The sequence below is a fragment of the Thamnophis elegans genome, chromosome 15, assembly GCF_009769535.1.
Source record: "Thamnophis elegans isolate rThaEle1 chromosome 15, rThaEle1.pri, whole genome shotgun sequence".
Classification (NCBI taxonomy): domain Eukaryota; kingdom Metazoa; phylum Chordata; class Lepidosauria; order Squamata; family Colubridae; genus Thamnophis; species Thamnophis elegans.
The window spans coordinates 47,132,022-47,156,831 of record NC_045555.1 but is presented as its reverse complement, the minus strand read 5'-3'; the positions used below and the strand labels follow the sequence as shown (position 1 = coordinate 47,156,831).

Below are 24,810 nucleotides of genomic sequence, written 5' to 3'. Positions count from 1 at the left end.
ACAAAGAAAAAGTTGGATACAAAAGTGGGTCAACCACCTCAAAACCTTGTCCTGACAATCTAAAATCTGATCCTTTTTAACATGTCTCTGGTGTATTGCACACCCATAAAAGGAATGGACCTTGGATTGTCTAAACATATCTGCCTCAGAGATGAGATCCTAGCTATTCGGTCCAGTTCAGCCAAATAGGTAGTAACTCCCGCAGACACGTGACTGTACAGGTTCTATGATCGGCAGCGCCATCTTGATTTCCTGTTCTGCGCATGCACAGAACAATCTTCATTTTAAAAATGTAGTTTTTATTTGTTTTTTTTTAATGTTGTGCACATGCACGGATTGTTTTAAATGAAAATATGTACGCGCGGAGCGCACACAAAGGTTTTTACTACCAAACCAGTAGTAATGGTGGCCGTAATGGTTCCACCACAAAACCGCGGTAGACTAAAGCGCGCTCGACAAAAGCGTGTACGTGACGTCATCACAGCGCGACAAAAACAGCACGCTGTGATCGGTAAACTTAAAATTAACGCGTAAATCTAAACCTAACCCCCCCAAACCTAACCCTAAACCTAACCCTAAGCCTAACCCTTAACCTAAACCTAAACCTAACCCTATACCTAACCCTTAACCTAATGCTAAACCTAACGCTAACCCTTAAACTAACCCTAACGCTTAACGTAACCCTAAACCTAACCCTAACCCTCTCTAAGTGGTTTACAGAGTCAGCATATCGCCCCCACAGTCTGGGTCCTCATTTTACCCACCTCGGAAGGATGGAAGGCTGAGTCAACCTTGAGCCGGTGAGATTAGAACTGCCGAACTGCAGATAGCAGTCAGCTGAAGTGGCCTGCAGTACTGCACCCTAACCACTGCGTCACCTCGTAACCCACCCCTGATTTGCCTCTTTGGAAATGTTATCCCCCATCATGGACATACCTGCTTAGGAATTGGGTGGGATCAAACCAAATCACAGCAGGATTACAAATATGTGATTTCTTTTTGTTATAACTTAGCACAGTTCAAAGCCTGCAATTATGGTTTGTAAACAATGATTAATGGCTTACTGTGATGTGTGAAACTAGCCCATGAGATTAATGTTGAAAGGTAGCACTCCAAAGAAACTGAAGATTCATGGAACCACTTGCTTTTATGAAGAAAAACCCTCTTTAGATGGACTAAGTATCTGTCAACACCTTCGCATGTAGGGAAGGATTCAACTCATGAAATGTAGAAATTTCCTGGAATCAGCGCTGGGCTTTCTATAAATTTCTATTCAGACTACCCAACATTTTTAGATTTGTAAAAAAATAATCCAAAACTAGAATTCTTCCCTTCAGATAAAAAGGATTGTAGGTAAATATCATCAATACCTCAAACGCCTATAGGCAGAAGATTTTCTATTGATTTCCTTTTTAAATATTCTGGGTTTGTTTCCCAAGAAAATCAAGGAAGTGTATATTGTGAGATTGTAGTTTCAACATGTGATCATTTGGGGAAATCTGATATAATGCTCTATAACATTTTCTGGCCATGATAATGTACATTTGTCAGTGATCAGTCACTAACATCCCTTCACACAACTATTCAAAGTATTTTGTGGTGAAGTTATGTCAACTTGAAAAACCAGTTCCACTGTTTCTGTGGGAAAGGGTATTGAATTCTGTGCTCTGATCCCTTTAAACTGATGGGTGATATTATCAAAGTGGGAATCATAACCACCTGGCCATCACGGGTTTTACAAATTTATATTATTTGAGAATTGCAAAATTGCTTATGTTGAACATAAAATCAGCTATAATGACCTAAGGAGCAAAATATCTTTTGCGTATGTCTTTGATTCATTATATTTAAAGTCCTGGCACCTCCCTGACCTAGATTTTAGTTTTCTTGGCAACATTTCAGAAGTGGTTTAGCAATAGCAATAGCAGTTAGACTTATATACCGCTTCGTAGGGCTTTCAGCCCTCTCTAAGCGGTTTACAGAGTCAGCATATCGCCCCCACAGTCTGGATCCTCATTTCACCCACCTCGGAAGGATGGAAGGCTGAGTCAACCTTAAGCCTTGGATGGATAGATAATAGATAAGATAGATACAGAAGATAGATAGATAGATAGATAGATAGATAGATAGATAGATAGATAGATAGATAGATAGATAGATAGATATAGCCTAGCAATAGCAGTTAGACTTATATACCGCTTCATAGGGCTTTCGGCCCTCTCTAAGCGGTTTACAGAGTCAGCATATCGCCCCCAACAACAATCCGGGTCCTCATTTTACCCACCTCGGAAGGATGGAAGGCTGAGTCAACCTTTGAGCCGGTGAGATTTGAACAGCCGAACTGCAGAACTGCAGTTTCCCACTGCCTTCTTCCTAAAGCTGAGTGAAAATGACTGTTATCAACTCTTCATCTTCCAGTTTTTACTAAACGGGCTTTTGAGTGAGGAAAGACTTAATAAAGTATTATTGTTTACCTTATTAGTATGATAAATTCTGGAAATTATTCTCTGTGAGGAGTGGTGAGAAGAGTCAGATAACATAAACTTCTAGAGGTGTCAAACTGGATTTCATTGAGGACCATATCAGGGTTGTGTTTGACCTCGGGGGGGGGCATGGCCAGCTCATTGTCACTCCTATCAGGGGCGCCTGTGTTCACCCTAGCTTCAAAAACGGGCTCCCAAATTCTGTTTTCAGCTGCCATGGCCTCCTGCAACCCTCTGTTGAATGGCCAGATCTGCATGGATGGTGTAATTTAAGACAATGAGTAGGTTCCCTGTTCTGTCCCCCCTTCACGGCTTGTAACAAACGGCAAGACAAATAAACTTAAAAGGAACTTTCATTATCAGTTCTCAGTTCAAACTGGCTTCAAGCCCAAAAATAACATAAATACAGTCTCTGACTTGATAACAGAATGAAAAACAAAACAACTCTTACAAGCAATGAACTTCTCCAGTGTAGCCTTGAATCAGGGTTACAAGAAACAGAAAGCACTTATCCAAGTGTATCTTCCATAAATCACGATTGATGATCAAGCAATGTTGTACCAAAGAAGGAACGCATGAAGGAACGTTGACTCCTGCAACTTGGGCGTGTCAGCATCCGTCCTTTTATCTCCAAACCTGCCCCTAACAAGCCCCAGCTGCATAATGAATCTTGTATCCCGAAAAGACTCACAGCAGACATCTGCTGAGTCACAACAGTTCCCTATAACAGGGGTGTCGAACACGCGATCCATGGATGCGTCACATACTGGTCACGCCCACCCCAAATTTAGCGAAGGGGAAAAAGTTGTGATATATCACATGACGACAATGTGATGCCACGAGTTTGACACCCCTGCCCTAAATGGTTAATGCATTCTATGATTCTACAAGTAACTTGGAGTAATTAAATTAAATCAGTAACAAATCAAAACACAATATTTTAGGGCATTTGTAGGAATTGTTTGGAACCTGCAAGGCCCACCCACTATTCATAAGCTATAATCAGGTGAAAAAGGTTCACCTGAATACCTATTTATACAAAACTAAAAAATCAGCCAACCAAAATAAATACAGCTGCATAGCAGTTTCTCTTTCACTGAATACAGCAAATTTATTCCTTTTCACAGTCATGGAGCAAACCTTGAAGCTGGTAGATATTTCACACTCCTCATGTGGCCTAGTGAAAACCCTAGATTTCTTTTTATTTGGAATTACATTCAAAACAGTTAAAAATTGACAAAATCACCATCAGTCAAATGCAAAAAGCAGCACTGCTTGGATCTGCACGCATATTACGAAAATACATTACGACGTCCTAGGGGTGGAGCCCGACTAGTAATCAATGCCAAATCCGGCGAAACAACTGGCCGCTGTGATACAATTCTGTTGTTGCGATAATGATGATGATGATGATGATGATGATGATGTGTAATACATTACGACGTCCTAGGCCCCTGGGTGGGGCCCGACTAGTAACCAATGCCAAATCCGGCGAAACAACTGGCCACTGTGATACAATTGAATAATAATAACAATGATAATGCCCTTCTTGAGTCAACCTTGAGCCAGTCAGGATAGAAAGAATTGAACTTCTGGCAGTGAGCAGTGAGTTAGCCCTGCAGTACTGCATTCTAAACACTGCGCCACCACAGGTCTTATAATAATTTACTTATATAATTGTACATTCTCTTTCTAGGAAGTTCCTCAATGTCTTCTGTCGAATGGCAGATTTTGTGCTATGCTTTCATGACACTGAGTCACAAACATTTCCCAATAAATAGATTCACTAGGAAGATAAGTACTTTAAAGACATTAAAATACAATGGCAAATGTTAACATTTTAGTTGTTGATGATGTTGGGAGTCAGAAGTCATGCTCAGCTTTTTGTCAGCTCAATGGACAGATTTATGGCATTTCTTGGTAACAGTATGAAAGTGGTTCGCCATTGCCTTATTTCAGCATGTTGTAGTATGTATTCTAATGTAACAAATGGTGTAACCTGGTAGTAATTCTTACCATTTTCTTTCAAATAGGCAACTTCAAAAAATAGTGCATGATATCAAGAAAAATGATAGTGGAATAATGAGCAAGTTCAAAAAGTAAGTTATGTAAACGAGCAATCCACATGTGGAATTATTGTTCTCTTTGATTTTGATGCTTATTCTCTGTAATTATGTCAAATGTATCTATATACCTGGTTATTCTTTTTTTATGTTCAATTGGGCTTGCCGCCACAACATTTCTGGTTAGTGTAATCTGTACATCAAATACAAAAGATTTTTCTTGATGCTCTTGTCTTATCCAACCAACTGTTTAGAATCTGTTTTGGTAACATGCATATAAGCTGTGTTCTAACATCTTAAACAGCTGAGTCGTCACCAAGAATTAGGAAGCCATTCTTTTGTATAGAAAAAGGTATGCATATATAAGGTCATCACCCTTGTTAGGGAAATCTCAACTAGGTTTTGGAACTTTCACACATTGCTAGCATCCCTTATGGTGGGTGAAGCTGGCAATTGTAGTTCAGTAACATCTGGTGGACACAAATCTACACCAAGGTTCAATATATAGTCTCCATCAGTGACGTGCGGTGAGTTTTATGGCTGGTGAGGCAGCTTTTTAGACTTGTGGACTTCAACTCCCAGAATTCCACAGCCAGGCATGCTCAGTTCCGATGTAAAGCGACAGCATTTTTCCCCCGTTGCAAAATAAGTTTTCCCATTTTTTTCTTCTCCCTCCCCCTCCTTCCTCCTTCTCTCCCTCCCTCCCCCCTCTCTCAAACAGACACACACACAGAGAGAACTTGGATCCCTCTCTGGATTGTTGTTGGGGGCGATATGCTGACTCTGTAAACCGCTTAGAGAGGGCTGAAAGCCCTATGAAGCGGTATATAAGTCTAACTGCTATTGCTATTGCTATTGCCTCACCAGTCATAAACCTCACCGCACGTCACTGTTTCAGATGCTATCTCTTCCTCGCTTTTTCCTTAAATAAGAATAGCTGGTATTCACAGCAAATCCTCCCCTCCCTTCCCCCCCCCCCCCCCCGCTTTAAGGGGCAATGTGGAGAATTGCAAAATCTACCTACGATGGGTGTCACATTAGTGCAAACCAGGAAATCACCAGGGATACAAGTTGCAACATGCAGAGAACCTTCATTCACCTTTTAAGGCATAAAGCCGTTTTGTGTTATTTGGAATCGGCAAATTGTTTGAACCAATTTAGTTCTGCCTAATTTAGTCATTCAAACTAGGATTTAACATGAATCCAGCCCATCTCTACAATGCAACCCACATCGAGGGGAGCATTTCAGACCAGTGATTATTCCGTTTTATAACATCATGATATCCAATCTGTGAAGATCTGCGTTTCTGTCTCAATCATTGCACAACGTTCTCTGAATGGATAAAGTTTCGACATCTGCGTTGAAACTGCTGCCTATGTCATCTGGAAGGGTCCCGTCAACTTGTCTGCTGCTGTTGCAACCAGCATGATAAAACAAAACAAACACAATTGCTTCTCCCTCCTTCAGAGATCTTGCAGCAGTTCTTCTAGCAGCCATTTTCCACACACATCTGCTGTGTGTACTTTTAAGTTTATATTTATCCTTGAAACAGTTGCCTCAATATAGGTTATCTACAGAAAAATGCTCCAGAACAAGAATCCTTCCTGATTAACGTGCATTTCCCTCCAGAAATTTCCTTTCGAAAACCCAAACCTGAATCCCTCAAGGCCTTTAAAGGCCTCTGCTTCTCCTAGGCTCTAATTGGGGGTGGGGGAAAGCGGGGGGGGGGTTCCTGTGTTCAATGCACTCTGCAGCCCCTCCTCTTCGGTCCGTGGGATCATAAGAACTCTCTCCTGCCTTCTGAAGCAGTTGGACTTTGAAGAAATGCTTCTTAGGATTCTGTGGCATTTTGAATTTCACCCAAAAGGCTGCTTCAAAGTGCATTCCTGGGAAAGAGGCCTGCAATGTTGTGTTTTGCACACTCTAAAGAACATTGTGGTTGCAATGGATGGCTGTGAAAGTTGGACCACAAGAAAGGCTGAGCGCCAAAGAATTGAGGCCTTTGAACTGTGGTGCTGGAGAAGACTCCTGCATTGAGTCCCTTGGACTGCAAGGTGTTCAGTCCTAGAGGAGATCAACCCTGACTGCTCTTTAGAAGGCCAGATCCTGGAGATGAAACTCAAATACTTTGGCCACCTGATGAGAAGGAAGGACTCGCTGGAGAAGAGCCTCATGCTGGGAACGATGGAGGGCAAAAGAAGAAGAAGGGGACGACAGAGAAGGAGGTGGCTGGATGGAGTCACTGAAGCAGTCTGTGTGAACTTAAATGGACTCCAGAGGATGGTAGAGGACAGGAAGGCCTGGAGGAATGTTGTCCATAAGGTTGCGATGGGTCGGACACGACTTCGCAACTAACAACAAAGAACATTTGAGAAATGAAATGCGGCCCAATCCTATTGTGTCCCTTGTTATTCAGGCGAAGTTTTTTTTCTTAAATCCAGTTGCCAAGCAGGACAATTTTTTTTTTCTCCTGGGGTTTTAACGAGGAAAGGAATGTTTCTGTCTATCTGAAGATAGTGTTACTCAGCCCCACGAAATGTTTTTTCTTTCTGGCAGTTGATTAGGACTTGTTGTGAAATGTTTGCGTGCGAGCGATGTGCTATCTCTCTTGCCCATCTGTAACACGCAGTTGTTTGAGAGAAAAGGCACACTAATGCCAGAAAATCCGCAACTCTCCGATTCTCTAAGGAGAGAAATCAGTTCAGCCTTTTGACAAAGGCCTCTTCGGAGGTAGCCAACAAAGGACATCAAAGAGATAGAGAACATATACTTAGATTTGACTAGACTTATCATGTGAGACTCAATGGAACTATCATTGAGAAAAGATTGTGCTTGACAGAACAAAAGATGCACCACCTCACATATTATGACCTTGAACAACAGATATAAACTGTCGCTATCCCAATAACGTTGAGCCTTCGAGGTATCATTGCCCTGTGGGAAGATGACAAAGGTCCCCCTCAGCCTCACAGATTGTTGTCGAAATTGTCCCCTATTTTTTGGGTTGACTTGCTACAACATATGAACTCTTCAAGGGAGGCTCCGTTGAATTAGCCTGAGTTTTGCCGAACTTCTGCAATTCTCTGTTGTGTTGTGGCTTTGATGCACAAGGTATTCTCAGGTGACTAGTTCAGGTGTCTGTCATTTGGTAAACAGCAAAAGGGAGTCTGTGTTGACTCAAAACAGGGAAAACAATGCCTGGTTTTTATATCGGAAACAAGAAGGCCCAGTCACATCAGGATAGGTCTTCTGCCAATGGGATTGTCTTGGGTTGGGAAGGGGATGACAAGTTTATACTAGTATATTTGGCTTTCTGCAGCCAAGGGCAAGATGTAGTAGCTTTCCTACTATATGAAGCTGTACTTGATGTGTATTTTCTCCCCTAGGCAAAATGTAAGGACATCAAGGTCTTATTGATAATATGACAATATTCTCAGAGTTTAAAAGTTTGGCTGGTTAACGGACGTGTTATTATTGTGCACCTCCCAGAGTCATTTTTTGATGAGATGGGCAGCTATTATCGATTTGATTAATGCATAAATAAATATAAAAAAGCTGTATGACCAGCCTTCTGTCAAGAAGATGACATCTGAAAGAAGAGCAACTGGCAGAAATAAAATATCAAGCCTGCAGGCAATGTATCAGAATAAACTACAATTCACTGGCCAGTCCAAAGATTTTGACTTTTGGAAATAAAAAGGAGAAGAGAAAAGGAAGATGGACTTTTGCTGGGGCAACCAAGTGCCCCTTAAATCCTAAGACTGAATCACCATTTCTTGATCATTCCATTTGATGACCACAGCAGCCCATCACGTCTTAAGAAGGCCCAGATAGTTTCCTTTGCTGAGCTAAGATAGAGAAATGAGGTGAACCTTGTAAAGAGAGAGGAAGTGGCATCAAAAAGAAGGCCATAAATTGCAACAGAGCTGAACACAAAAGGGGAACTGGTGACATAATATGGAATATCTCTCTCTAGAGAGTTCCTGAGTATACTGAAAAATCTACTATAATTCAGGTTGCACACGATCTTGGCAACTTTAAGACTTGTTGACTTCAAGTCCCAGAATTCTTAAAGTTGCCAAGAAGGTTGGGACACCCCTTCTCTAACTGAGCTGAACATTAAACTATTTGTTTCTTTGTTTTGAGATAATACAACAGTATTGGTGGTGTGCATGTCTTAGGCCAGTGTTTCTCAACCTTGGCAACTTGAAGATGTCCGGATTTCAACTTCCAGAATTCCCCAGCCAGCAAATGCTGGCTGGGGAATTCTGGGAGTTGAAGTCCGGACATCTTCAAGTTGCCAAGGTTGAGAAACACTGTCTTAGGCAATTCCATTTATTTAAACAATAGATATTGGTGCTAAAAACCTTTTATAAGCACACAAATCTAACCTGCTTGAGAAACACTGTTTTCTTTATCCCTTTTCTCCTGTCGATGTTTAGGTTCCAAAACGAACAAGTGGCCTTAATATGCAAAACTGGAAAAAATACATGGGATCGGTATGATAATTTAGTATTGCACAAGCCGCTGGTTGTTTTAGCATGATGTCCTGTTGCCTGCTGTCAGTGTGATGTTGTTGTTGTTTTTTGCTCTTTCCTCCCCCCACCCCCCAGGAGCAAGCAAGCCCCCCCCCAAGGCTATTCATGCCTTTTATTTGGGGAAAAAGGGGGGCTGTTTTTCAGAGGTTTGCAGAGTGCAAAAACTTTTTTTTTCCCGTTTGGAAAGCTCTTTAACTGATGAGAATTACATTGATCCTCTTCCGAGTTTCTGACACGCACGTGCACGCAATGATCAGCTGGCCTTTGCTGGTTTTCCATTTTCCAGTGCGGACATGTGGGCCAGCCAGCTGCTCGGCACATGTGCAAGCACGTCAGAAACCCAGAAGAGGAACGGGTGACGCAGCACATTCATGTGCTAGGAACCTCCTCTTCCTGGTCGTGGCCCAGAGGAGCACATATGAAGTGCTCCCTTTTCAGCACTCAGTGCTGAAAAAGTTTGCCATCCCTGGTCTACACCGAAGTAAACCTCATGGAGTTTGATATGGTTTCCTCCCAGATAAGAGATGCTTAATACCTTAACATAGTGTAGGAAAGAGGCAAGCAATGCACAGGAAGTTCCTCCCAATCAGAATTTTGTTACTTCCAAATAATTCACCGATTTTACTGCTGGAATACGACGGTAGTAGAGCAAAAACTCTGATTTTTGGTAGCCCTGATTTTCCCACTGGGCCACCAGCCACAATGTTTGCAGAGAGCCGAGGTGGGGCAGTGGTTAAATACAGCACTGCAGGCTACTTCAGCTGACTGCTAGTTCTGCAGTTCGGCTGTTCAAATCTCACCGGCTCAGGGTTGACTCAGCTTTCCATCCTTCCGAGGGGGGTAAAATGAGGACCCGGATTGTTGTTGGGGGCGATATGCTGACTGTGTAAACCGCTTAGAGAGGGCTGAAAGCCCTATGAAGCGGTATATAAGTCGAACTGCTATTGCTATTGCTATTGCACAGCAGTTGCTGTTATTTAATCTGACCTCCTTTCTCCCCACCCCAATCTTAGAAGTACTTTCAAGTTGAGACTCTTATTTTTTTTTAAAAAAACAGGTTTTTCAGGCTTTCATGCCATAGTTTGGATTCAAATTCTTGCAGTTTTAATATTCTAAATTGATTGGTAATTCAGCTATTAAATTTCTCATCGGCAAATGCTCCTCCTGTCTTGGTTTTGAATTTAGATCCTGGTTTTGAGTAGGTTTCTTGAATCTGGGAGGCGCGGACCCTGTCAAAAATGCTTTGCTGCTCCAATAATCATCTTTCTTGTGTCCTTTACAAGGAACTTCTGTGGGAGAATAAAACTCACAAGCAGGAGGGCAAAATGAGAAGGGTTTTTTTTGTTGTTGTTGCTGTTGGTTTCCTGGTGCCTTAGGCTCTTGGCATCATTCTCATTCGTTCTTGCCGAGGAGATCTTGAAAAGTGCTTTGAAAGCCTTATTTCAGAAACAGTTTCCTTTTTTCCCCCCTATCTGACGTCCTCAAGGTAGTGAATAACGTCAGTGGGGAAAAAAGATGCTTGCGTGAAATCTAGGTAAAAGCTTCCCTGAGGAAAGATTGAATTTCGGTGACTCCATAGATACCAGAAGTGGTATTCTACCAGTTTGGACCGGTTCGCCGGAACTGGTAGCGGAAATCGTGTGTGGCCCCGCCAAAAAGGGCGCCCGACAAAAGCACACCCGACTAAACCGCGGTGACAAAACCGCGAGTTCTAAACCACGCCGACGAATGAGCACTGAAGCGTGCCGACAACAGCACGCCGACAGAAGCGCGCTCTAAACCTAACCCTAACCCTAAACCTAACCCTAACCCTAACCCTAAACCTAAACCTAAACCTGACCCTAACCCTAACCCTAAACCTAAACCTGACCCTGATCCTGACCCTGACCCTTACCTTAACTTAAATCGCGCTTCTGTCGGCGCGCTGTTGTCGGCGCGTTGATGACGTCGCGGTTTTAGCGCCGCGGTTTTGTCGGTGCGCTTTTGTCGTGCACGCATTTGACAGGTCACGGGCCCCGCCCACTTGCCCTGGCTCTATGGCATCCCATTTAGGCCCCTTTTTTTGCCAATAGCACATGCGCAGAATTTGTGAACCGGTAGGGAAGGTAAGTGAATGCCACTCCTGATGGAGATGTTCTTTCTTTGTTTAGGGTTTTTTGTGGGGGGGGGGATGTTCTTGGCCAACAATAAGAAAAGAATGGGATGCTTTGTTTCAGTTTCCCAACTCAGCCATCCCCCTTGATCATCTGTGGGACTTCTTGGTGGAAGTCTCTTATTCTCCCATCCAAATATCGACTAGGTCTGACCCTATTCAGGTTTTTTAAAGTCAGCTAAATCCTGCTACCTTCTCTGATAATTGTTCTTAAAAATTAATGTCCAGGCATTAAATTCTATTATTATTTTTAGAGCATTTGAAATGCCATAATTGCCCACCATCACCTACCCTGGATGTCCCTTGTGGTCTTGCCATGCTCCTATACAACCAACTTAGCCTTTCCAAGACCAGCCAAGGTTACAATGATAACTGTGGATAAAATGGCATTTAAAAAGCCATGAATGAGATTTTTGGGAAGGGATGGAGCAATCTTGGCTACGAAACCATGATCTCACCGGGACATTTGACAAATGACTTACAACATGAGCTCCTAACTCTGATCAGGTTTACATAAACAAATAGCAAGTTTTTGTGTGATGGAAGGGATCAAGTCTTTGTGAAGCTCAATGGAATTAGAAAACAAAGCCATACAGGCCTTTTTTTTTTCAACTACAAAATACTGGTTGAAATGAAGGATCCTTTCCTTTTTTTAAAATACCAAGAAATTCTGAAGCCTACTCACATCCTGTTAACAATACAAGGTCCATCTTCTATTTTGCATCGCACAGACTGCATATTCTGTAGCTTTATGACTAACCAGCAACCTGCTTCCCTTATATCTGCAACTGTCTGTTAATTGTCTTTTCCACAGAATTAGCCATGTCTGGATATATATATATATATATATATATATATATATATATATATATATATATATATATATATATATATATATATATATATATATATATATATACACATGTATATATTTTCAAGAACTGACTGAAAGCGAAGATTCTTTTGCGTTACTGTGTTTGTGTTGCTTAGTCTTAGAATTCGTGTCAGCTGCATGGGTCTTTCGTTACTGGCTTCCTGTAGTTGTAGAGTCTCTGCTCCGGTGCCAAACTGTTGCCATCCCATAATTATATAGAAAAATGACAAATGACACTTTTCCCCCCTCCCCTACAGGTTAACAAGTAAACCACCACCAAGCATACCACCAGTTGATTATGTTCCAGGTATGGACTTGACATTATTAACACTGTTATTAGATTTTAGGATTGATGCGGGCATGTAAATCAGAGGTTTGGTGCTCAAGATGGCGGCATGTGTACCACCATCATCACCATCACCAAGTATCACGTCAAGTAGGGTGGTTGGCAGTCCTTATCTCAGTTGCTACTTCATTTAATAATCAGGAAAGAAACCACTCAACTCCATTTGCTTGAGATTAAGTGTACTTTTACTAATTACAAATGAATAGTAGCGAAGCAAAGCTGAATCTGGTTAATTAGGCGCGAAAGCAAAGAATATCATGCATAGGTCAATCCCCTCCCCTTGGCACCCCAGTCCATAGTCCAATTATAATTCACCCAACTGTCAGGTGGGAGATATCTTCAAAAGTCATCACCAGGATGGAATACTGGACAGTTAACCTTGGCGGGAAACTCCCTTCCTCCACATGCGCAATGAGGTGGTCAGGCCAGCATCTAGAATATTCCTCCAGCACATCATGATTCCCTTCCCAAATACCATGCCCCCCCTCCCCGTTTCAATGGCAGCCGAAGCAGCAGCAAAGCAGAGGCTGACATCTTTGAGTTTTTCCTGAGTTGTTCCTATCAGGTGATTTATATGGCTGAAATGTATGCTGGTAGTCCTCGCCTTATGACGGGCTTGGTTCATTTAACAACTGCAGTGTTAACTTAATGACCACCGCCAATAAGATTGGAAAATCAAGTCAGTCATTAAGACTATTGTCATAATATCACACGACTTACAATCAGGGTGCACCTCAAAAATAATAAGACCTCCTCGAAAATAAGGCCAAGTGCTTATTTCGGGGGTCAAAAGAAAATAAGACGCGCACCCCTATCTTATTTTCAAGGAAACACAGTATTGTTATTGTGCTTTAAAATGTTCAAAGTTCAAGTATCAAACAAATAAAAAAAAAGTGTTTGGAAGAAAATTGCAGCCAATTCAAGCATTTAATGTAATTTATATAATACATTGTCTATAGAGCTTGATTTTTGCTGCGTCCTTTATATTAAAAAGGAAGACGATCAAGAAGAATGCTTGAAGATTTTACTGCCAACTACTTAACTGTATGATTAATTTCAGTGGATGTCATCCAAGATTAATCTTTCTAAGGATAAATGAGTTAAAATCCACATGTCTTCGTTTAATCACGCTTTAGAGAGCCCCTAATATGTTACCGGGCCCAGTCTATCTGGTTTTGCCAAATATAGTGATATAAATAATGAATTAATATTCATGTAATCCAGGGGTGGGTTTCAACCGGTTCGCGGCGGTCCCTGCGAACCGGTTGGTCGGCGAACCCGGAAGTAAGTAACTTCCGGGAACGGCGAAGGGCGTACCCGCCCGCCCGTGCTCCTTACCCGGTTTTGACGAGTTCTGCGCTTCCACGCATGCGCAGGACGCATACAGCGCCTGCGCGATCCTCCAGGAGCAGCTGGAGCATCGCACAGACGCTAGTACGCATGTGTGCGCTGCACGAGGATGCCGCCGGCCCCGTTCCAACCGAACTGGTTGGAACGGGGCGAGAAACCCACCCCTGATGTAATCCTAACTTTATTATAGAACTGGAGTAGAGATGAGAACATTTGTCTTGGACATTTTGCTCAAGTGACTGCTTAAATATTTGGACTAACCAGTTAATTCTATTTTTTATCTTAGACCGTACAGAAGAAGAAGAACAGTGGTCAGATGATTTCGTAAGTTTCTTCCCCGCTCACATATCTCCAGGGCATTAGCAAGGGTCGTCAAAACCAAGAGAACAGCTGTCCCAAAGATCTTTTGGGCCAACATGCTACAAGGACTACCAAAAACCCAGTTTTATCCTAACAGGTTCATGCTATTGTAAGCAAGCCATGATCTCTGTTGTAAGCCAAAATACTTCTGCTAGCATCCCGCTGTGTAGGAATGGATGCAATGGCCTGTCACCCAATTAGAATATGATTGACCATTCCCATCTGAAAACAATCATTACAATCTATGTGTAGGGCCCAAAATTATGGGACTTTAGGTAACATTGGGAGGTCATTAAAATAAGGGATTCTTTTAGCTGTTGAAACTCATAGCTCATCATATACTGAACCGTTTTTTAAAAGTCGCACCTCGCAGTTTCCTAAGAGATTCACAACCTTCTTCTTCCAGGACAGCGATTATGAAAATCCAGATCACCACTCGGATTCTGAGATGTACGTGGTCCCCACAGAAGAGAACTGTGATGACAGCTATGAGCCTCCTCCAAGTGAACATGAGCCGAAGATGATCCCAATACCATTCACATGTGCTCAGGGTGTCTATGCAGGTAATGCGCATTATGCCCCACACTCCCTGTTCCTCAAGATAAAAGTCAATGGTACGGAATTCAAAGAAATAGAAGAGTTTCAAATGGAGGGGAAAAGCTTGTTAAGATTCTGGGAGGTCCAAGGGCAGAACACCTGTTTGAGCCAGAGGTGGGTTCCTACCGGTTCGCACCAGTTCGGTAGAACCGGTTCGTCAAATCTACCGAACCGGTTAGAAGAGGTTCCACCAGAAAGCAGGCCACAGCTACAGAAGAGGTCCCAAAATTTTTTGAAACCCACCACTGACACAGACACACACACACAGACTCACACAGACTCACACAGACAGAGAAAGAGAAAGAAAGGACGAAAGAAAGAAAGAAAAAAGAAAGAAAAAGTGAGAGAGAGATTAAAGAAAAAAGGAAAAAGGGAGAGAGAGACAAAAGGAAGGAGAGAGAGAGAGAGAGAGAGAAAGAAAGAAAGAAAGAAAGAAAGAAAGAAAGAAAGAAAGAAAGAAAGAAAGAAAGAAAGAAAGAAAGAAAGAAAGAAAGAAAACACATGGCCAGCAAGCCACTCCCACCAGGTCCCATGGGTGGCAAGCCACTCCCACCAGGTCACATGGCCGGCAAGCCACTCCCACAAAGGAGGCCACACCCACAGAGTAGATTCGAACAATTTTTGAAACCCACCACTGGTTTAAGCGCACATACATCCTCACCTCCAGACACGCTTTCACATACATCCATTTTTTTGCTCATGGTTTTTAATATATTATAGCCAATAACTGAATAATCAGGAGCAAGTGGAGAAACCCACGATGCGAAAATTATTCTTGACCTGTATATTTAAACGAATTCCACTGCCTGGAATGACAAATGCTGATAATTTTAAATTGTCCTTTGGATGGGGTTCTCTCCCTGAGGATAATTCCATCAATTTTCCTCTTGAAAAATTCATACCTGCTCTTCTTCCAAGTTCTCATGTTTAAATACGACAAACCTATCAAGCTTCAAACCCAGCTCATTCTATTGGGATTTCATTTTGCTACATTACCTGCAAAGGAATCCTTTTCACGGATTATTTATGAACATCTCAATTAATCCCATGAGATCTCCTATAATGTCCCTTTCCTATGACAACTGTGCAGGAACTTACATTTTCTTTTGATCGATGACCAGTCAATGAAAAGATTTGTCATTTGACCTTGGAAGAAATTGAACACGTCAATGTTAAGCTTTAGTTTTGCCCCAGCGAAATAGATCAGGTCTCAAACCAAATACAGTGTCCCCAAAGATACAATTATCCTTGAGGAATATTTGTTAAAATAAAACTAATCATAACGTATGCTCTTTTTTTCTGAAATGTTTAAGATGGTTTTGGACGGGGCACCGTTGAGCCTCTGATATTGTTAATGGAACTGTTTTTATCTAAATATAGAATAACAGAGTTATAAGGGACCTTGGAGGTCTTCTAGTCCAACTCCCTGCTCAGGCAGGAAACCCTATATCATGTCGGACAAATTGTTGTCCAATCTCTGTTGGACTGAATTGTTCTGCCAGGAAATTTCTTCTTATAGGTTGTTTCTCTCCTTGATTAGCTTCCACCCATTGCTTCTTGTTCTACCCTCAGGTGCCTTGGAGAATAATTTGACTCCCTCTTCTTTGTGGCAACCTCTGAGATATTGGAAGACTGCTATCATGTCTCCCCTAGTCCTTCTTTTCATTAAACTAGACATACCCAGTTCCTGCAACCGTTCTTCATATGTTTTAGCCTCCAGTCCCCTAATCATCTTTGTTGCTCTTCTCTTCTCTGTCTAGGCATCTTTTCTACATCGTGGCAATCAAAACTAAATGTCGGAATTCGTTTTATCCAAATTGCTATGTTAAATATTGAATTATGGCTATGGAGATTCTCAGTCATCCAGGTCATGGTTGTCTCAAAGGTGCTTTTTCAAGAGGCAACCGGACTTCCTTTATTTTTTTCTTGAAGACATTTCTCTTCTCATTCAAGAAGCTCCTTCAGTTCTGAAGCTCAGTTTTGAATTAGAGGTTCAAGTCAGCTTTGGGGTTTGGTTGCCTGGGAAAATAAACTGTGCAAAATAAACTGAATAGGGATCCTTTTGGCCCCTTGTCTTTAAACAACATAATGGAAACTAACAATATTTTTCACCCATTTTTTCTGATTCCAAGCTGTCAATGATCCAATACAGGCTAATAATAGGACTGCTTTTTCAATGACACAAATAGATTTAAGGTAGCCATTGAACATTGGACCTTCGATACTTACTGTTAAGGGATGAAACATAAATTTAATCATATTTAAAAACTAAGGTATATTCTGATATGTATTTAATATATTCCATGTATTTAATGCAATCTATTTGAAAAAATTGATTCTTTCAGCTATGTGGTTTAATTAAAATGGGCTGGTCTGAGTCAGATATTTATAAATCATATCTCGTTATTTGGAAGAGTTATTACAACACCCCAGAGTTGATAGTATATTATAGTTCCAGCAAAGTAACTTGTGTTTTTGTTGTATAATAGCATCACAAGGATAACTTCAGATATCCTTATAAAACTTTCTGGATAGCTTTGACAAAGACCCATTGTCTACGTCAAGCAATATAAGTGGTATTTGATGGAGTTTTGCTGTGATAATTAGAAATAGTTTTGAATAATCCGATGTTCTTAAATCAAATTGCCAACGAGTAGGAAACTCAAATGTATTTAACATCTTTAAGGAAACTAATCTCATTTAGTATATAGAGACCACAGTTTCCACTTCCCAGACCTGAAAAAAAAAAAGCTTGATCATCTTCAAAGCCACCAACATCCATGTGCTTAAAAACAAGGGGCCAAATTACTTCTCCAAACCATCATAGATCAGAGGTCTCCAACCATGACAACTTTAAGACTTGTGGACTTCAAATCCCAGAATTCCTCAGCTAGCTGGCTGAGGAATTCTGGGAATTGAAGTCCACAAGTCTTCAAGTTGCCAAGGTTGGAGACCCCTGCCATAGATCATATAGCATGAAAAATCCTATCGTCTCCATTCCAGGCAAAAGGGAAGTTAAAAACTTTTGATTTCACTTCACCCAACGAACATCTGTGTCCTTGCCTCCTCTTGCATGTCATGTACCAAATAACAAACCAGCTGTTGAACCAACCTTCCTGTTGACAGAGATGAAGTCCAGGAGCCAGAAAGCTCCAGCTATATAAGGTAGACATTACGACAAATGGAAGAATAAACCCTCCCTCAAAACTCCACTGACTTTCACAATTGAAAAGGAACTGTTTTTTTAATGCACTCAAGTCCTGTGAAGAAATAAACTTGCTTTACTCTTGCGTATCATCATTTAATCAGGGGTGAAATTATAGCAATAGCAATAGCAGTTAGACTTATATACCGCTTCCTAGGGCTTCCAGCCCTCTCTAAGCGGTTTACAGAGTCAGCATATCGCCCCCAACAACAATCCGGGTCCTCATTTCACCCACCTCGGAAGGATGGAAGGCTGAGTCAACCTTGAGCCGGTGAGATTAGAACCGCCGAACTGCAGATCGCAGTCAGCTGAAGTGGCCTGCAGTACTGCACCCTAACCACTGCACCACTTCGGCTCCTCAGGTTCTGATAGGTTCTGGAGAACCGGTAGCGGAAATTTTGAGTAGTTTGGAGAACTGGCAAATGCCACCTCTGGCTGGCCCCAGGAGTGGGGTGGGAATGGGGATTTTGCAGTATCCTTCCCCCAGGAGTGGGGAGAAAAATGGAGATTTTTTTGCAATATCCTTCCCTTGCCACGCCCACCAAGCCACGCCCACAGAACCCGTAGTAACACAAAAAAAAATTGAATTCCACCACAGCGCTTAATGTGATACAGACTTTCTCTTGCAGTCCGAAACAAATTCCTATGTTTGTCGATGCTACAGAACCTGTTACACAGGAGTAGGGTTCCATTCCAAGGAAATGCAACTGCATGAAAAATGGAATAAACAATGCATTATTTATTTAAAATTATATGCAATTTTTTTCTTCTTCACAGATGACAAAGTAGCTAGCAATCAGAAGACGTGGCCCTCGTCTATTCCACCAAACCAATCTGCATCTCTATCCAAGAAACCAGCCACTTTACCGCTACTGCCCCCTGCTGTTCAGAAGCCTAAACTTCCGCCCAAGCGAATGGATGATGAGGTGACCTTCCCCATTTTTATTCCCATTTTTTTTATTACTCCTTTTCCCCCCGAGGGTCCGAACAATTTTTGAAACCCACCACTGATCCACTCTTCCTCCAGATGCAGAAATACCCTGACCTTGACTGAAAAGAAGAATGCTATTTTATCTAACTACATCCCCTCTACTAAATCCACCCCCCCTCCTTCTTTCCCAGGCACAAGAATGTGGCAGTGTGGAAGCATCCGGTGTTAATCTGGCTTCCTAAGCTGACAGTGGGGCCGCTTTTTAGTTCATTCAAAAGCTGTATTTCGCACGGCCATATGCTGACCAGGATTCACTCATAGAAGCGTGTCTCACTATGAGATCTCAAGAGGGAAGAGCAATCTCTTATTCAGGAAATAGATCCTTTCCGTATGAGATTAACGTAGTGCTTTTGACAAGATGGTCAAAACTTGGTTACCTGGATGAGTCAGAAAATGGACACTATTAAGTTAGCAATAGCAATAGCAGTTAGACTTATATACCGCTTCATAGGGCTTTCAGCCCTCTCTAAGCGGTTTACAGAGTCAGCATATTGCCCCCAACAATCGGGGTCCTCATTTTACCCATCTCGGAAGGATGGAAGGCTGATTCAACCTTGAGCCGGTGAGATTTGAACCGCCGAACTGCAGATAACAGTCAGCTAAAGTGGCCTGCAGTACTGCACCCTAACCACTGCACCACCTCAGCTCTTATCTATCTATCTATCTATCTATCTATCTATCTATCTATCTATCTATCTATCTATCTATCTCTATCTATCTATCTATCATCCATCCCTGCATTATATCTGTTTATCATCTATCTATCTATCTATCTATCTATTTATCTATCTAGCAATAGCAATAGCAATAGCAATAGCAATAGCAATAGCAATAGCAATAGCAGCTAGACTTATATACCGCTTCATAGGGCTTTCAGCCCTCTCTAAGCGGTTTACAGAGTCAGCATATCGCCCCCACAGTCTGGGTCCTCATTTCACCCACCTCGGAAGGATGGAAGGCTGAGTCAACCTTGAGCTGGTGAGATTTGAACAGCCAAACTGCAGATAACAGTCAGCTGAAGTGGCCTGCAGTACTGCACCCTAACCACTGCGCCACCTCGGCTCAAGTTCCATTTATTTTAAAAGTTGAAACATTAGCAATAGCACTTAGACTTATATACCGCTTCACAGTGCTTTACAGCCCTTTCTAAGCGCTTTACAGAGTCAATGTATTCTCCCCAGCAATCTGTGTCCTCATTTTACTGACCTCAGAAGGATGGAAGGCTGAGTCAGCCTTGAGCCAGTCAGGATCAAAGGAATTGAACTCCTGGCAGTGAGCAGAGTTAGCCTGACATACTGCATTCTCACCATTTGCACCATCATGGCTCTTTTGGAGATGCGTGAAACTTTACTGAACGTAGAGAGGAAACCATTTGTCTGCCTTATAATAAACATGCAAATATTAAGTCATCGCTGCATTTTCTTGCAGGCAGATTATGTTGTACCTGTTGATGATGAAGAAGATGATGAAGACAATTATATAGAACCCACAGAAGAAAGCACTTCGCAATCTGAAAAACGTAAGGGTTTTTTTGGATGATTTTCTTTGCAACTTCAGAAAGACAGGGATGTGACTAGGGCATTGACTGAAATAGGTGAAATATACACAGGGGGGTATTTTTGGGAACGAGCTCCCCATGGAGATTCGAACCCTCACCACCCTCCAGGCCTTCTGCAAAGCCGTTAAAACCTGGCTGTTCCGACAGGCCTGGGGCTAAAGAGCTGTTGCCCCCGTCTTGAATGGTATGACTGTTGTGTGTTTTTAAATTATGTATTGTTATGTATCGTTTATTTTTTATTTTTTGTCTTTACCCCCCTTCCCTGATTTGATTTGTAAGCCGCCCTGAGTCCCCTTCGGGGGAAAAGGGCGGCATATAAATATAATAAAATGAAATGAAATGAAATGAAATTTTAAAAACAACAACAACAACAACCTGTCATCAGAGTTTTGAATCCATATTAAGTTTTCCTTTTCTTATGAGAAGGCAAGGACTTTAAAAGGGAGAGTAGAAGACTGGGTAAAGAATTAGGGCCAAGTTTTTAAAAAAAATAGCTTCCATGAGACATAAAAACAGTGAGAACTAGAATCTTGACAGCTTTTTAAAAGATACTTCTTGGGATTTGGCAGGCATGTTACTTTCATTGTACTGTATGTAACATATTCTGCTGTCGGGTAGTGTTTTTCAAGCTTTAAACTGTGTAGACTTTAAATCTCAGAATTCCCCATGCAGTTGAGGAAATCTGGGAGTTGAGTTTCAGGGATCTTAATGTTGCCAAGTTGGAAAAATATTGCTCTAGGGCAGTGGTTCCCAAACTTGGCAACTTTAAGACTTGTGGACTTCAAATCCCAGAATTCTCCAGCCAGCTCAGACGTTTAAAAAGTGTTTTATGGAGCACAAAGAGAAATTCATAGCACCTACCTATACCTCCTTCAAAATGCATCCGTACAGGTTAGCAAAAGTAAGGGAATAAGGAATGATACTAAATTATGTCTGGGTTGGCGGAAATACCATCCCAAGGAAACATAAACTGAGATTTAAAATAGACACACCAACAACAATTGGAAAAAGAAAGGGAGAGAGGAGGAGAGAGTGAAAGGAAGACGGGGGAAAGAAGAAAGAGGTAAGGAGAGGAGGATGGAAAGGAGAGAAAGAGGAGGAGAGAGGGTAGGAAGGGGAAGAGGAAGAGCAGGAGTAGGAGAAAGGTAAGGGAAGAAGGAAACAGAGGAGGAAGGAGGAAAGTAGAGAAGGGAGGGAGGGAGAAAGGAAAGGGAAAGGAAAGGAGGATGGAAGAGAGAGAAAAGGAAGGAGAGAGGGTAGGAAGGGAAAGAGGAAGAGCAGGAACAAAGGAGAGGTAAGGGAAGAATGAAGGGGAAGGAGAGGAGGAAGGAGGAAAGTAGAGAAGGGAGGGAGGGTGAAAAGAAAGAGGTAAGGAGAGGAGGATGGAAAGGAGAGAAAGAGGAGGAGAGAGGGTAGGAAGGGGAAGAGGAAGAGCAGGAGTAGGAGAAAGGTACAGGAAGAAGGAAGGGGAAGGAGAGGAGGAAGGAGGAAAGTAGAGAAGGGAGGGAGGGAGAAAGGAAAGGGAAAGGAAAGAAGGATGGAAGAGAGAGAAAAGGAAGGAGAGAGGGTAGGAAGGGGAAGAGGAAGAGCAGGAACAAAGGAGAGGTAAGGGAAGAATGAAGGGGAAGGAGAGGAGGAAGGAAGAAAGTAGAGAAGGGAGAGAGGGTGGAAAGAAAGAGGTAAGGAGAGGAGGATGGAAAGGAGAGAAAGAGGAGGAGAGAGGGTAGGAAGGGGAAGAGGAGGAGTAGGAGAAAGGTACAGGAAGAAGGAAGGGAAAGGAGAGGAGGAAGGAAGAAAGTAGAGAAGGGAGGAAGGGAGAAAAGAAAGGGAAAATAAGGTGGTATTACAACAGGAGGAAGGGATGGTAAATAAAGCAACCCAAACAGTATATTATAACCTATTAAATGAAATAATAAATGTATAAGAATGATAAATGTTAAAACACCTATAACCAAACCACATGCTGTATGTGATGATGGGGTTTTTTTTTGTCTGTGTCTGTGTATGTGGTTTTTTTTAAATTTTATTATTGTGTGTATGTGTGGTCTATGTAATAAAAATAAAAAAATAAAAATAAATTCAAAAAATAAATGCATCCGTACTCGGGATCGTACAGGTGCAGCTGCTTTCAGGAGCTGTGGACAAGAGTCACATTTCCATTTCTGCACTCTCCTGAAAGTTCCTTCCCCTTTACAGGATATTGCATGAGCCTTCGCTTTTTTGGAAATACGAATTTTTCCAACTGTGCCCTTATATATTTGGAAAGAGGTCCATGCAAGCGACCTCTGAAATTAAAAAAAAACATGCATTTCACTCGCCCTTTTGAAAAAGCAGCCTGCATTTCCAAAAATACACCTATCACTCACCCTTTGGAAAAAAGTAATCTGAATTTTCAGTGGAGTGAGCAAAAAATAAAACCTTGATTAACTGATCGGCATGGGGCTCAACTGTGTTTCTGGATTTTGACTTTCTCGGAGACCTCTAATACTTTGCTTCGATCATTTTTAGCACCCGTGGTGAACAGATCAACCAAACCTCCCTGTTCTGTGCCATCACCTTCCACGCAAGGTAGGAAAATTTTGCGTTTATCTTCCCAACGAAGATAAACTTTGCAATTCCAAAAATGCAATCAGTGGGTCGGGAATTGAGTTCGGCTTTAATTCTAGGCAACCAGATTGGTTACATGCCCTTAAAGAAAAGTAAGGATTCAAAAGGGAAATGAGTTACACGTTTTAAGAACGTTTCCTCATAAGTACTCCAGACCGTGACCCGTCAAATGCGCACCCAACAAAAGCGCACCAACAAAACCGCGGCGAGAAACCCGCGACATCAAAAGCGCTCCCACAAAAGAGCGCCGACAAAACAGGGCCCACAAAAGCACGATTAGGGTTAAGGTTAGGGTTAGGGTTAGGGTTAGGGTTATTACATTGTTTTCGTTGTTTTTTGATGGCGCGCTTTCGTCGGCGAACCTTCCAGACATTTGCTGTATACAAGGCTCCAGACTAGAAAACTCCTCCCCTTTTATCACGCATCAGCACCATACATATGTACAAAGGGGCAGGATTTCGATCACATTGCTGGGACCGCCATCTTGTCTGGTTTGAGTCCTTTACTCTGCAGATGCTACCGAGTGCAGGATTATAAAAGGAGCCCCAAGGCTGAGGCACGATATCCTGTCTTTAGTGAAAGGATACAGAGATTAAGGCAATGTAGCCAAAGTTTGCATTTCATGTTGATTATATATTTAGCATCACTTACAAATATCTAATATTTTCTTCAAGGCCATCTCTTAAGGCTGAAGTTCCGTTTGTTCAGAAATTATTTTCATTGAATGTGAAAATGTTTTAAATTCCTAACAATCCGTTGAGAAATAAAATAAAGAATGTGTCGTTGAGTCAACTCCTGATTATTGCATTGAAGATGTTTTCTTGGTAGCATTGCAAAAGTGGTTGGCCCTCTACATGGGGCTGCCCTTGAAGGGTGTCCGAAGACTACAGCTGGTCCAGAATGCAGCCGCGCGAGCGATAATAGGTGTACCGAGGTACACCCATGTTACACCTATCCTCCGCGAGCTGCACTGGCTTCCTATTGGTCTACGGACCCGCTTCAAGGTGCTGGTCGTTACTTTTAAAGCCCTACATGGTATTGGACCTGGCTGCCTGAGAGACCGCCTCCTGCCATTTACCTCCCAACGACTAATAAGATCGCACAGGTTGGGCCTCCTCCGGGTGCCGTCGACCGGACAATGCCGGTTGGCGGCTCCCCGAGGGAGGGCCTTCTCTGTAGCTGCACCGGCCTTGTGGAACGAGCTACCTGCAGAGATCCGGACCCTCACCACTCTCCCGGCCTTCTATAAAGCAACCAAGACCTGGCTGTTCCGCCAGGCCTGGGGCTGTTGATTAATTTCCAGCCCCATTTGATGGAATGGATGTCGTGTTGATTTTAATTCTGTAATTTTAAATGTTTTAAATGCTTTTACTTGATGTGAGCCGCCCAGAGTCCCTAGGGAGTGGGCGGCATACAAATTTTATTAAAAGTTTAAAGTTTAAAGTTCTTCTTCCGGGGTATTCTTTTGTTGCCGATTCAGAATTTGACCGATTCAGAAAGCTAAGCAGGTCTTTGGGAATCACTAGGAAATCTCAAGGTTAGACTAGGGAATCCAAAAAAAAAAAAACCTAACTGGAAAAAGGTATAGGCAAAGGTATATCTATATTCACATCTACAAAATCGCTAGAAAAACTTGCAGACTTTATATAAAGGATTGCACTGTTAATCTAAAAATGAAATCTTTG

At 42.1% G+C, this 24,810-nt stretch overlaps 1 protein-coding gene across 2 annotated transcripts in view; it reads left to right on the top strand.

The window, feature by feature from the left end:
• The window catches only part of BLNK (B cell linker), a 105,643-nt gene that overhangs the window by 63,512 nt on the left and 17,321 nt on the right, over positions 1–24,810 (top strand). For both annotated transcript variants that reach the window (XM_032232356.1, XM_032232357.1), the window contains 8 exons: positions 4,517–4,582; positions 8,990–9,046; positions 12,369–12,418; positions 14,094–14,131; positions 14,574–14,730; positions 18,747–18,895; positions 20,389–20,479; positions 23,027–23,086. In XM_032232356.1, coding sequence (XP_032088247.1) covers positions 4,517–4,582; positions 8,990–9,046; positions 12,369–12,418; positions 14,094–14,131; positions 14,574–14,730; positions 18,747–18,895; positions 20,389–20,479; positions 23,027–23,086 — 668 coding nt within the window. The remainder of the gene's footprint in view (positions 1–4,516; positions 4,583–8,989; positions 9,047–12,368; positions 12,419–14,093; positions 14,132–14,573; positions 14,731–18,746; positions 18,896–20,388; positions 20,480–23,026; positions 23,087–24,810) is intronic.